This window comes from Trachurus trachurus (genome assembly GCF_905171665.1).
Source record: "Trachurus trachurus genome assembly, chromosome: 11".
Classification (NCBI taxonomy): Eukaryota; Metazoa; Chordata; class Actinopteri; order Carangiformes; family Carangidae; genus Trachurus; species Trachurus trachurus.
Genome location: NC_139904.1, coordinates 23,239,171 through 23,253,557, shown reverse-complemented (window position 1 = coordinate 23,253,557; position 14,387 = coordinate 23,239,171). Strand labels below are relative to the sequence as shown.

The 14,387-nt window shown below is 40.7% G+C and overlaps 2 protein-coding genes across 2 annotated transcripts in view; both read left to right on the top strand.

Moving 5' to 3' along the window:
* The window catches only part of LOC310993650 (CMP-N-acetylneuraminate-beta-galactosamide-alpha-2,3-sialyltransferase 1-like), a 63,946-nt gene that overhangs the window by 40,571 nt on the left and 8,988 nt on the right, over positions 1-14,387 (top strand). The gene's annotated exons all lie outside the window — the stretch shown is intronic.
* parp10 (poly(ADP-ribose) polymerase family member 10) lies at positions 2,374-13,916 on the top strand. Its single transcript, XM_083982108.1, has 11 exons — positions 2,374-2,503; positions 4,146-4,321; positions 4,467-4,703; positions 4,810-5,040; positions 6,139-7,145; positions 7,271-7,483; positions 9,718-9,835; positions 9,914-10,909; positions 11,888-12,021; positions 12,104-12,278; positions 12,372-13,916. Exons 2-11 carry the CDS (start codon positions 4,147-4,149, stop codon positions 12,668-12,670), a joined length of 3,585 nt encoding a protein of 1,194 aa, XP_083838234.1. The 5' UTR covers positions 2,374-2,503; position 4,146; the 3' UTR covers positions 12,671-13,916.

Below are 14,387 nucleotides of genomic sequence, written 5' to 3'. Positions count from 1 at the left end.
CAGGCAACCTTTGTCAAAAGGTCTTCTAAATGCATATATCTTCTTCTTTGAAAAAACAAACAAAGCAAAACAAAAAAAACAACCTTCTGCCAAATTATTTCAAAACACTGGAAGACATCAAATGTCTCACAGGTGAAGGAATGGGCCAGTGCAAATGCTGAAATGTGAAAATATGCTTAACAGACTAAATGAGACTGGGAGGGGGCTGTCTCCTTGGGACAGGTTCTGGAATCACATAAAGGTGGACAATTCATTTATTCCATCTTTATCTGTTACCTTGTTTATGTTCCCTGAAATCTGCATCTATGCAACATGTGTAGGCTATTCCTGTATCTTTAAGCAATCTATAGCCTATTTACCATGTACCAAGACTGTGAAAAAGTATAAATAAACCAAACAAAACAAAACTCATCCTTGCTGTAGGCTATATGCAGAGAATAGAACCATTGTCTGCTGATCTAAACAGTGTAGACTGTGAAGCAACTTGACAGGTAATTGAATATTATTTGAATGAGCTTCCCAACGAAACAAACCATTAAGGGGCTATACTGTAAATATCACTTCATTATAATTTTCCACCCAAACACAACTGTGTTTATAAAACTCAGTTATCTCGATATGTTTTCATCACTCTGATTCTGAATCTCATAAGCTACTTACACAATAGTTGTGTCCTCCTTGTCTGGTATCACCTGTAAACTACAAAGAGACACTTAAATTAAGCCTCATGCACAGATCTCCCTTTCCAAGGTGACATTGTTGTTTACAGTAAATTACTGTATAATGACTGAGGCATTAATAAAGAAAACTTCCAGCCAGCAAGCCAGTGTTGTTCATTCAGCTGCACTACAGTATAGTTTAATCAATGTTAATCAAGTTACTTAAAGTAGCATGAAATGAAAATAAAGGTAAGCACAAATACAACAACACTTAGGGCTGGATGTGCTCAGCACAATGAATAAATAAAATGAAAATCAAGAAATAAATAATAAATATAGCCATGAAATGGCACAGGGCTCTGACCTTTCCAACAAAAGAAAGAAAGAAAGAAAGAAAGAAAGAAAGAAAGAAAGAAAGAAAGAAAGAAAGAAAGAAAGAAAGAAAGAAAGGAAGGAAACAATTTGAGTAAGCCTATTATCGGTGAATAACTCTGTAGATGGGCCGAGTAGTTGTACTTCAGAATCAGTAGGCTACAGTTGGGAGGTCGGCTCATTATCACTGCTTTTAATTTTCCTCTTGGACACTACATTTCAGAAGCACATTGTGCCTTTTACTCCACTTTTACTTTATCATTTTAGCTGCTATCATATCAATACAATAATTATACAAAAAAAATAGAATATGATGCATCATTACATTGCAGGATACATTTCCATTGATCTTTGTTAGGGAAATTCATACCAAGCAGCAGTGCATGATAATAATTAAAAAAAAAGAGCTCCAGCTTCTCCAGATGCAGTGATGTGCATGCTGATGCGCTGGTAATTATGATCCAAACATATACAATTTCCTATTTTTTTCTGAAGAAGCTGTGTTGCTTAATGAGTAGCCTACTTGACAACTAGATAAAACGTCTCTGCTAGAGTGCAGACCTCCACCAAGACTCATGTAGAACAGTATACACCAGACCTCAAGGAAAAATATTATGAATTTATGCTACATGATCCAAAATCTGACACTAAAAGCTCCTTACTGGTCCACATGCCATCCATATCACATTAGGTGCAAATTGCTTCAGTTTGTTTTCCATTAGTGATGACAATAACTCCTCCCCTCAGGTACTGAAAGGACTACAAACTATTTTATAAATGTTTATTTTCTACTACTTTTGGAAGGATGTAGAGAAATGTTTAATTAGCAGAACTAACACCTAAGTATAATTTTGAAGACAAAGCTTTTGTTTTTCTCTCTCAAAATAATTAACACATATTGTTAACCTGTTTTAATGTCCAAAACAACCCCATTATTTTGTGTTGTTTTTAATTGAACTGAAACTTTATTTTGAGCCTCTGAAATACCTATATTGATGATAATAACAAGACATTTTTATCCTGTCAATTTTATTCAGAATACCTCTAAGTTTGTCTGTCACTTTATTCCTATTTTGATTTATCCAATTCTATTATGATTATTTTTTCATTATCCATTACTATTGTTATTTTGTTTGTTACTATTCTTTTTTGTCTCTTATTTTATGTTTGTTTCATTTGTGTGTTGCGATTTGGAAATGTCTGATTGTTTGTATGTATTATAGGAAATAGAAATACCTACTGGTGTACTTTCTTTATTGTTGAACATACATAAAGATTAAAAAGAAGAAGAAAGGACTACAAACTACAGTGACCGTGATGACTCGCTTAAGAGGCCGTTCCCCTTTAACACGTGCAGGTGATGCTGATGACGCCACCCGCCGTTCAACAAGCAGCACAACAAGGAAGTGCCAGAGAGTTGAAGCCGTGCAGACGGGGCGAATTCAAGAGCAAATGTCTTCGTCTTAGCACAGGTGAGTACAGCTCTGAACACGTCGACATGTGTCGGACATGTCTATCCTGTCGAAATATAGCTACACATTGTCGGACAAACTACTTTAGCGTCAGTGTCTAACGTAAACATGGCAACTGTGCGTTACTGGTTTCACTTTCAAGTTGGCAGAAACGACAGAGCAGATACGAGCACGAACTTCAGAAAAACTACGCAGTATAAACTCAACAATGGCTGCGTTTATGACGTTTTAGGGAAATGTTTTTTTTTATTTTTTTATCGCAAACTTAATATCATACACCACCGCCATGTTTTGGTTCTGAGTTCTGACATACTGTCGGTGTGATAAAGGCCAAGCTTCCTGTAAGGTGGCTACAGGCAGTGTTGTGTAGGCCACACTCACTGCCGTGACAGACTGCTGTACAAAGTCCATTAACGCAGGGAGGAATCCTCATGTTAGCTTCTTAATCACAATCCACACAGCGAAGTTGTTGTTTTTCTTTACATTTACCTGGAGAAACATACTTATTTTATTCAGAAAGTGTTCAGACCCCTTCACTGCTTTTATGTTGTTGTGTTGCAGTCTTGCAAATTCCAAAGTACTGTGAATGTAGCTCTCGATTCTCTCCATCGTCTTCGTGATCAGGGCCGGCCCTGAGATTGTAGTGGCCATAAACCAGATTTTGTTTGTGGTTCCCACAACACTTTAAGCCACCACACCAACTCACACACATTGCTTACAACTGAATTAACAGACACAAACATGTGCTAAAGAGGAACTAAACAGGATTATTCCTGTGGCTATGCTACATTTTTACCTTAATTAAATAGCCTTGGAGTAATTGTGATAGAAACTACATGACTTGTGAGAACGGAGGCTCTCTGCTTTCCACCTTGCGTCTCATGGCTGATCAAACCAACCTTGCAACATCTGTGTAGTACTTGGCCGCCGCTCCGGTGTCCCAGCTCTCGTCTCTGCACACACTCCGTAACCTGCAATCTTTTGTTTATGACAGTTAAAACTACACAAATATACACGTAACATCACAATGTTTTGCTCCATGGATGCATTTTTCGCTGGCCATACATGCATAGTTTATAGTCTCTATAAATGAATTGAATAGGACCCTGGTTTATGATCATATGCCCCCCCCCCCCCCCCCCACCAGCAGTTGTGGCCATAAACAACCACATCAAGGGTTAAATGCTAGCAGCTGGCCCTGTTTGTGATGTTTCCACACTTTCATTGGAGTCATCCTGTGGTGAATTCAGTTTTAATTAATTTTTTAATCAATACAGGTCATCCAAAAACTACAAATAATACCACATTAATTTCCCAAAGACAGCTTTGACTCTCTCAGGGTTTCAAAACCCTGAAATGCTCGATATACAGTCATGACAAGAATTCCAAGTTTCGAAAGGTTTGCTCTCACTTGCACAGTAAAAAAAAAAACATGTTTAAATCAGAAAAGGATACTTTTACTTTGTCAATCTCCCTTTACACAAAACAAGTGCATCCTCACATTTGCAAATATTTGAGAAAGTGGCGTCTTTGATAAAAAGCCATGCTACAGGTTGCACATTTAGCTGGGTAGGTGGAAACATGGACTTGGGGACATGTTCAGCTGACTAAGGCCCTCCTGTATGTCTCTGTATTTAATCAGGATGCCAGTCGAAAGCCCAGAGGACAAGACAGTGGAGGTGCTGGCAACACTTCAGGATGTTGATGAAGAACTGCTGTATCTGTACTTTGAGAACAAGCGCCGCTCTGGAGGCGGCCCACTTGTCTCCGTGGAGAAGAAGGGTGACCGTGCCATTTTGGTGTTCGAAGATGCAGAAGGCAAGTTGTGATTATATCTAAATGAAATTTGTTTAACTGTGGCGTGAGCTGCCTTCAATTTTTGTCACGCTCTGGATATTCTTTTTTAAATCTGCCATTGATATAGGCTACGGTGTGATAATCTCTGTTCCCGTTGTCTTGACAGCTGCAGCCCGAGTGCTATCTAAAGCGCACCACGTCGTGCACAATGTGGAGCTGAGTGTCAGAAAGCCTGCCTCAAAGGACCCATGCCGGCTGTTGCTGCGGGGGGTCAAGCCCACCACCCACGACGAGATGATAGAGCTCTACGTGGAGAACATGATGGACGTGAGCGACTACACCCTGTATCCCTCGCCGGGGAGAGATCTCATCCTCATTCACCTCAGCCAACCTTTGTCAAAAGGTCTTCTAAATGCACATATTTTCTTCCTTCTCAAAAACATACTGATCTTCCCAAAGGTGTCATTTGCTTCGATGGTGCTCATTAATATGTATGTTTTGCCGCACAGATTTTCAAAACCTCAGTTCCAAGATCTCTCAGAGGAAACTGGACGGGGTCAACGTGACACTTGAGCAGCTTGAGCAAACAGACTCTGTTTTAGTAGAGAACCTGCACCCTGGCACCACTCCAGACATGATCACTCTTTACTTTGAGAGCAAGCGAGGTGGGGATCAGAGGGTGAAGGACGTCGTCATGCTGTCAGAGGGAACGGCCAAGGTGTCCTTCGTAAGCTATGAATGTAAGTTTTGCACTGCACAGCCTTTAAAATGCTTTTTTTTGTTTTTTTCTTCTCTTTATTGATTTTTCTAATTTTGAATGTAAAACGCAACAATAATACAGACATCATACACATATAAAGGTCATTAAAGTTATAATAACTTATGTATCTAAAAAAACAACAGATGAAGGGTTTAATTAATTATTTTTTTTAAAGATTAAACATTAATGAATTATTAAACATATACACTCACAAAGAAAAAATAAAATAAAGCAAACCTAAACAAAGAAAGAAGAAGAAGAAGAAGAAGAAGAAAAAAAGTCTTCTATTTGGGTTTAAGAGCACTTCTAAAACTTGCCATCAGACGTGTTAAGGTTAAAGTAATCAATAAACGGCTGCCAGATTCTATAGAATTTTCTTTCTTGATTTTTCAGTAAAAATCTGATTTTCTTCAGCTCTAAATATCTCATAACATCTGTCATAAGATTTGTTTAAGTTGGGGCTGCCTTTTGTTTTCAATTAAAGGGACAACGAGGAGTTTTGGAAAGCGAAGTGTTTTCATACTACATTTACCATGCTCCGCACGCACAGTGAAGTTCTTGGACCGGCGCAAGACGGACGTCTTGCCAAGAATGTTTTCATTCATCAAGAATGAAAGTATACATAAGCGGCGATTCGGCGGCGTTATTCTCATGACCTGCCGGGCAGCGTCCGCGAAACCGAAAGCAAGGAAACACTGGTCTGCTCGCCCAGCATTTCCACCATTAATTAAAATAACAAAATAACGATAGAGACAAAACGATATATTTATCGAAAATGGATCCATTAACAAGTGTGGGTAGCGTAGATTCATCCACATTAATGTGAGACTTTTTATAACCAAATACAAACTCCTCGTTGTCCCTTTAATCAATATCATTCATCATAGTAGGCTGACAAACAAAACCATACTATGTTTCATGTTGCTTTTCGTCATACTTTCAATAATTCCTAGAACTGCCACCAACGGATCTACGGTAATAGGTCTATGTAAAATATTTGATAGATAAAATGCTTATTGTACCATTTTTATTTTTTATTTTTTTTAAATAAACAAGAGACCTGTACTTCTTCTAACAGCTTTGGGTCCTGTCCTGGATCACCAACACAAACTGGATGGTGCTGATCTGGAAGTGAAGCCATACTTTGACTTTCTTCAACCCAAAGAAAGTGTGACTTCACAAAACTCTGCAAATGGAAACCAAGACATGACTGAAATAAACTCAAACTACATGAACGATATTCAGATGCAGACCAGTCCTCCCATAGTAGCAACTGTCAGCAGCCCGTCCTCCTCTCAGCCCATCCCAGAACCTCTCGCTGCCAGTGCGGTGGAAGAGGAGGCTGTAATCATGGAGGATACAGAAACACTAACGGGCCATGTTCCCATTGCTGACCCAGTAAAATTAGCTTTGTTTCAACGTAGTCCCCTTCAAGTGAAATTTGCAAAGACTGACCCAGATTTCAGCATCCAAGTCAAGAAAGACGGCGTGCACGTCGTTGGAACTGGCAGACAAAAGTTGGAGCAGATAGAACGCACCATCTCAGACTTTTTCAGCAGCATGTCTGAAACTCAGTTCACTCTCGAGTCAGAAAAGGCCCAGTTCCTTACGAGACAAGACGTAAAAGAGCGGCTACAACAAACCATGAATCAAACTGGGTCACCCACTCTGTACTCTGTATCAGATACTAAAGTGGTGGTGACGTCGCTGTCGCAGAACTCGGCTCAGCAGGCGTCTAGCTTTGTACAATCTCAACTGTGTCACTTCAGCATGAAACTGGACATGGAGTATGAGGGCATGTTATATTGCAGAGAGTGGTCAGAGTTCCTGCAGACTCTGGCTTTCACCTCTGTAAAGGCGTCGGAACGAGGGGGGAATATTGATGTATTCACTCTGAAAGGCATGGAGGGTGAGAAGCAGACTGCAATCATGCAGTTTCTGACTACGCCTATTGAAAGGGAGACGGTCATCTCTATGGAGCCAGGCATGCTGAAATACATCCAGATCCACTGTCATCAGCTATTGGCCGACATGGACCAAGTGTCGATTTTTCCGCTAGAGGCGGAGGATCTCTGTGGGTTGAAGGTGTGTAGTGCATCAGTATCACATACAGAAGAATATATTATTGAACTGCATTGGTCTGTCTTGTTTATTTCTGTCACTGTTTCAAAATGTTCTTTGTCTCACATCCGTGTATATTTACCTGGTAGATCCATGGTCATGTCATCGCCTGCCAAATGGCAGAGGAGGTGTTGCAAGGCGTCGTCTCCTCCATCTGCACCAGAACCGTCACGACCAACGCTCCAGGAGTGTGCCGCTTTTTAAGTGAGCCGGAGTGCAAGAGCATCCTCAATGAGATGGAGGCAAAGTTTCAAGTGTACATCAGCCCAAGGCAAGCACCCTGGCAACCGCTGCCTCACCAGGTAATGACACCATGGAACAAAAGCAAGACTTTTGTTATCTCGTGTGCCTTTTGGGACTACGATATGCAACTTTGTTCTTTCACATTTTGTCCAGTTGTCATTCATTTTGACGAGCCGCCTACCCTGAGAGCGTACACAGACTAGCCTGAGGCCGACATCTTTCAGCATAAACACGACGGAAGTGAAATATTGGTGCCTACTGTTTCTCTGAATAAGTCCTGTCTGCTGAATACTATGTTCTTTTTTTACTCCTTGGTTCAATGTCAACCTCAGTTCACACATAGAAAAAACTAAGCATGTGTTTGCAATGTATTTTTCTAATGTCATTTACAGTCCCTATACAAAAACACACAGCAGCAAACACCCTGTGGACATCAACAAACATTATGACATGATGGCCAGAGTTCATTTGGCAGACTGTCTAAATCAGCGACATCAAGACAACAGTAAAATATTAGCTGCCATTTAAAGGGATAGTTCAACATTTTGGCAAATTGGCCCATTGCCATAATCCCTATAGTCATAGCAGTAGGTTCCTTACCTTTATTTGTCGGTGCAAGCTATTTTTAGAATGGCTGAGCGGAGCCGCGAGCTGCTCAGAGCTACGCTACGGAGGCTAATGGGATTTCTTGGTTTCAAACTCATCAAATACAAGTTGGACAAGTTGTGACCTGCACATTCACCACGCTATGAGATATCAATGGAACGTTACAAGCAGTCTCTGCATTTGCTTCGGTAAATTTGCAGGTAAATTCATGCAAAACCACTGATACGCGTTCCTGTCAGGGGCAGTTTTTCGGCTCATCTCTGCATTTGCCTCGAAAACAACTCTGTCTCATAACGTTCCGTTATTATCTCATGGCGTGGTGAATGTGCAGGTCACAACTTGTCCACGAGAACGTTTTGGAGTTGTTGGATTGTGTATTTGATTATTTTGATGAAGGAAACGAAGAAATCCCATGTGCCTTCATAGCGTACTTGTAGCTCTGAGCAGCTCACGGCTCTGCTCCGCCGTTCTAAAACTAGCTTGCACCGACAATTAAAGGTAACAAATCTACTCCTAAAACTATAGGAATTATGGTAATGGGCCAATTTACCAAAATGTTGAACTATCAACCACTTAACAAAGCAGTGGGAACAAAAGAGAACTTTTCTTTTCACGTCATGATGGGAGCCCTAAACAGACAATCTGAGGGTAGCTGGTCAAACTCCATCCAAAGAGGCTCCAGAGAGGGAGTAGCCTTTTGCCCACTTTATAAATGTCTGTAGGCTCGGTTTGACTCCCCACTCAAGTCTTACAAGCCAGCTTGACTACAGTGTCAGATTTCCGTACCAGCCAAAGACAATAAAGACATATAAAGACAATAAAGCATCTATGAAAGAGAGTGGTAATCTCAGAGGAGATTGAAAGACTGCATCTTCCTGTTGGACCTCTTGTTGTGGCAGCAACATAAGGCTTCAAAAACTATTTCAGGCTAACAAAGAGTGATGTGTTGGATTAAAACACTTCCTTACCTTGATGCCACTAAATTATGACAATCAACTTTTAAAACAAACATAATATTTGGTTTTACAAAAAGCATTTATTTTCAACATTCTTATAACATTGAAATTCTATGATAATTCAGTTATTCAACATGTGAGGATTTACCTACAAGGACTTCTGAAACACTTGCCTCTCTGTGAAAACAAATTCTTGTTGGAAAATGACCTTTTCTGATCCGTTGTTGTTTATTGTAATTATTGAACTCCAGGGACCCCTGCAGTCAAAAATACCTCACAGTGAATCACTTGAATTATATTCTAACTGAATAAAATGAATAAACAACAGCCTGCAGTTGTGATAAATATCACCGCTGACGGTTTGTGCGGTGGGCTCTCGAAGTACACAAACTTACACGGTGAACAAAACAAGGTCACTCTGGCCGTTTGAAAGACTTTTGAAGAAATAGCTTCTGTGCAATCTATTCCTTTGTTGAAGCACAGGAAGGAAGGAAATTACAGGAAGGTAGAAAGTCCTACAGCTTGTATTCTCAATTAGCATGTAGTGGCCTCACTTTTACAAAGTCATTGATGTGACCCCTTTTTAATATTCAGGAGCTATTCATTACACTTCTAGTCAGCATGACGTTAGGTCAGAACTTGTCACTCAACATAAAAATGTGAAATGATTCTGGTTTCCCTGTAGGAGATGCATTGCAGTGATTTTTTCATTTATTAATTTTAAATTTCAGGACGTTTTTGAAACTGCATGGAGGATGATGTCCCACAGAAACTTTCCGAAAGTGGCTACAGATGATGCTGCAAATTCCGATTCAGTGCAAACTGATGGTAATGCAGGTTCTGATAAAGGTAATTTCTCTCTCTCTTTATTGATTTCTCATATTCCCGTGCTGTGCAGTTTCAAAGAGTCTGCCCGCTTCTTTCTAGGCCTTTTAGAGGAGGCAAAGAAAATCGTCTCAGCCATGGATGAAAAGCCTGAGGAGGGTGTTTCCAGCTCAGAACAACTGAACGATGACTTAGACGGCATGGACCTGTACTCGGGAGACGAACCGGCCAGCCTGACAGACCAGAGCCCTGATGTGATAGTTCTAGATGCTTCCCAGCCCTCAGCTGAGGGGAACGCTGCGAGCGCGTCGGCCGTGGGCCTTTCTGGCAGTCTGGAGGAAGAAGCCCAGCTGTCTTTAGCCATCCAGTACTCAATGGAGTCGAGCCACTGGTCCCTGGAGGAGGAGGAGAAACAGCTGGAACAGGCGCTGGAGCTGTCGAGGAAAATGAACCAAACCGAAGCCTCTTCTTCCAGTGACACACACAGGAGCCCCCCAGTGGGCCGCGAGGACCCCAACGTTTCCTTACGAGACACAATCAAGGCAACCAGCACCCTCCAGTTAGACGTGTTTGCAGGTTATAGCTGTGATCTGATTCGGGTGGACATAGCCTTTGGGAAGAAGGTCTCCCAGAGACAAGTGGAAGAGAAGGTGGAGCACAGGAGTGTGAGGCACATGTCCGAGTACCACAAGAAGTGTTTGGAGATGATCATGAGGAAGCACGCGGTCGACGTCCAGGTTCAGGGCACCATAATCACCGTGTCCGGATTCAAGGACTTCGTGCCCGGCGGGGTGTGGGATGTCAAGCTGCTGATGGAGACGTTCGCTAATATCGTCCCCGCCAAGGAAATACTGAGGACTGTCCAGTGGGTGCAGCACGATCCAGCCTCCTCAGACACGACTCCCTATTCACCTGACGCTATACTTTTCATTGAGAATGCCTGGAGGATGAAGCGGCAGAAGGTGGATATGTTGCTAGACAACCAGCCCCACGCCATCAGCTTTGAAAAGATGCAAGAAGAAAACACAGCCACGGGGAAATGTGTGAAAATCTCCAGGAAGATGCTCAACTTAGGGGATTTGAACCAGGACATACCAGGTAGATGAAGCTCAAGTATGAATGACAAAGTAAAGAACATAAATGAAATGAGCATTTTAAGCCACAATTGCTTTAATTGTGTTATTACTGACCATTATATTGTGTATATATACACCGTATTTAATACATTTGCGTCATTCAATGTATTTACTAGGCATGGGTTTAATTATTAGCCCGCACACTACATTTTGGCGACTACGCTCCTCTCTGCCTTGCATCGTCTCAGGAAATAACTGGGAAGGTTTCAGAAGGTTTGCAGGCTGAAAACCTATTTTCTAACAGACTTGATGATACCTATCGTCTCCCTATGGCTTACCCCAAGGGAACCACCACAAATTCTTGTAAAAGGTTTGAAAGTTCGAGGCTCGATCCAAAAATGCTTTTACACAGGAAAAAAAAAAAGATGTTGTTTGATCCAAAACTGTTTAAAGGGATACTTCACCCAAAATTGATACTTCACCAATCATCTGCTCACCGTCATGCCAAGGAAACATTCGGAGAACTTTCAGAGTCATCAAAACGCTTTTGGAGTTCCAGGGGGGATCCGGCTGGCTACGGATTTTCAAATAATGACAGTGGATAGAGTTCACTTTTGAATCGTCCAAAATACACCCCCCGGGAACTCCAAAATCATTTTGATGACTCTGAAAGTTCTCCAAACCCTTGGCATGGCGGTGAGTAGATGGTGAATTGTCGATTTTGGGTGAAGTATCCCTTTAACACTACGGAAAACCCGAACCATGTAGTTAGATCCGACGCTATCAATATCAATATGTATCAATATGGATGTTCACACTTATCTAAACAGTGTAGCAGCAGAGCAGCAAGCAGTATAATTCATTGACATTGACCTGTCGGAAAATCTTTTACTGCCTCCTGTCAGCTTCAGGGCTCCATATCGGTGTTTGTAAATTATATGACTGAAAAGATGTTCGAAAAGCTCAATGAAATGATAAAAAGTAAATTATCTGTTAACAGAGGAGGAGTATTCTCTGCTGTCAAACATGCCCGAAGTAACCAAAATCAATGAGGAGTCTGATGAATTTCAGAACGTGGTGAAGAGTTTCTATGAGACCATCCAGGAATACCACAGCAAGATCCGAATCATTCAGGTGAAAAAAATAATAAAAATACATATTTTGCAACACATTGCATGTGTGGTGAGGCTGTAATAACATGGGGTTTTTCCTCCAGGTGGAGAAGCTCATGAATCGACTGCTCTACAATCAGTACAAGCTAAAGAAGGCGAGCGTAATGCAACGAGCCACGTATCCGGATATTGAACGCACTCTCTACCATGGCACATGTGAGTCAAGTGTGAAGGAGATATGCATTCATGGATTCAACAGGAGCTTCTGCGGAAAGAATGGTAAGTTTTAGAATAACACCAACTATTCTGCTTTTTAACTCAGTCTGTCTCGCCTTGGTTATCAATCTCTGACATCATGGTTTCTCCACACAGCCACTGTCTACGGTCAAGGGGTGTATTTTGCCGTCAACTCTGCGCTGTCCGTTCAGGATCAGTATTCACCCCCAAACGCTGACGGATACAAGTTTGTATTTGTGTCAAAGGTTCTAACGGGAGACTACACTAAAGGTTGCCATTCAATGAAGACCGCCCCGCTGAAGGAGACCGGTGAAATCCCCCTCAGATATGATAGCGTGACAGACGACATCACCAAGCCGACAATGTTTGTCACCTTCAATGATACGCAGGCTTTTCCAGAGTATCTCATTACATGCCAGAGAATCTACCGCTGAAGAAAACTGGTGAACCAGATAATGACCATAAAGATGTTGTTTTGATTTTCTGCCTTGGTTTTTTAAAAATGCATTTGATTTATCAAGGGCTAATGTCTTATAATGTACAGTTGTTGTTTTTTTCTTTGATCAGGGTTATATTCAACTTGCTTACCTGTACTGAGTTGTGTTATTTTTAGTTCCTCAGTTTCATCAAGACAAACTCAAGTCAGCTAAGCACAGAAAGCACATTTTAATTAACTTCAAGCGTTCAATACAATGTTATTGTGTTGAATGTTTGAATTGTGTGAGGTCTTGAAATAGGCGCGACTCAGCTGTCACTGCATGACATTTTAGTTTTAATTTTCAATTTCGTACTTGGCAGTGATCATATGTTAATGTTTACTCATTGCGTTAACTTGGAAGCATTCAATATGTTGTAATTGTGATTGTAAAATCAGCCATAAATGATCTGTTTCATATAGGTCTCGGTCTTTCGTAACTGTTTTTTTTTTTTTTTTGCTGACAGTGCTAGAAACATCCTACCAAGGTTAATGTGAACATTTTATCAGCAACAATAGAACAGCAAGAACATTATTCTTCATCATAGTGCAGCTATGTCTTTTAAGTTTAGAGCTACACTATCATTACTTCTTGTTATCGCAGTCATTAGTCTACCTGGCCTTGTACTGTACATCTATCACATCTACTCTTAATGAATGTGTATTAATATTTAATGAAAATACTGTAGTCCTCCTGCTCCACTCTGCTTAATAATTTGAGAAACCATAAGGAATTTTATGGGAACATTGTGTGGAATCAGCCATTTGTTAACTTGAAGTGAGAGGTTTGTTGCTTACTTGGCTCTATCTGTTTTGTGAAAAGGTTATAGAATATTTACTCAGGAGACTGAAGGGTAAAATTATTCAATACAGCAGGCATAAATAGGGGGGGGGTAGTAATGTGCTGTAAGTCATAGCTACAAACCAATATGGTCTCTCAAAGGGAAATACTACACTGTTCTCAATTTGCTTTTATGATTTATTTTATTTTATTTGTTTCACATGATGACCCACACCAATGTCTTTAGGTTACAAGTAATTTAATGTCCAGTTTTTGCCCGTATGCTCTTTCTACATTAAACTGAAAAAAGCTGAGCGTAATTGGTGCACAATGTTGTCATAATTTTGCCTTAAATGACAGGCACACTTTGCATCACACTTATTTATTTGCTTTGTCAAATTGTTGACAAATTTGGGGTGTCCTGTGGCGCAGTGGGTTGAGCAGGCGCCCCATATTCAAAGGCTACAATCCTCACTGAAGTCGCCCCCGGTTTGAATCCTGCATCGGGATGCTATTTACTGCATGTCATTCCCCCTCTCTCTGCCTCCCCATTTCCTGTCTCTCGACTATCAATTAAAGGCAAAAGCCCCCAAAAATATACTTAAAAAATAAATAAATAAAGTTTACAAATTCTTAACAAGGCTGCAAGAGTAAATACTATTAAACTGATAAGTTGCAGTTAACATGACCCATTGTTTTGGCCTGGACAACTAAACTTGTGGATCTGCAACCTATTTGCAGCCTTTATATTGAAAAATGTTCCATTGAAGCACATTGCTTTGAATAATAGAATAGGCTTTGTGTAGTACAATATATAGTACAATATTATATGCATATACAATCTGAGTATTATTATTATATCTGACTGTTCCTGCGAATTTTTTCCACTGAAGTA

What these genes read in the sequence shown, in the direction of transcription:
- parp10 (XM_083982108.1), top strand. Translation starts at nt 4,147, where the DNA reads ATGCCAGTCGAAAGCCCAGAGGACAAGACAGTGGAGGTGCTGGCAACA. An exon ending in GGTGTTCGAAGATGCAGAAG is followed by an intron (nt 4,322 to 4,466) that starts GCAAGTTGTGAT and finishes TTGTCTTGACAG; the next exon opens with CTGCAGCCCGAGTGCTATCT. An exon ending in TAATGCAGGTTCTGATAAAG is followed by an intron (nt 9,836 to 9,913) that starts GTAATTTCTCTC and finishes GCTTCTTTCTAG; the next exon opens with GCCTTTTAGAGGAGGCAAAG.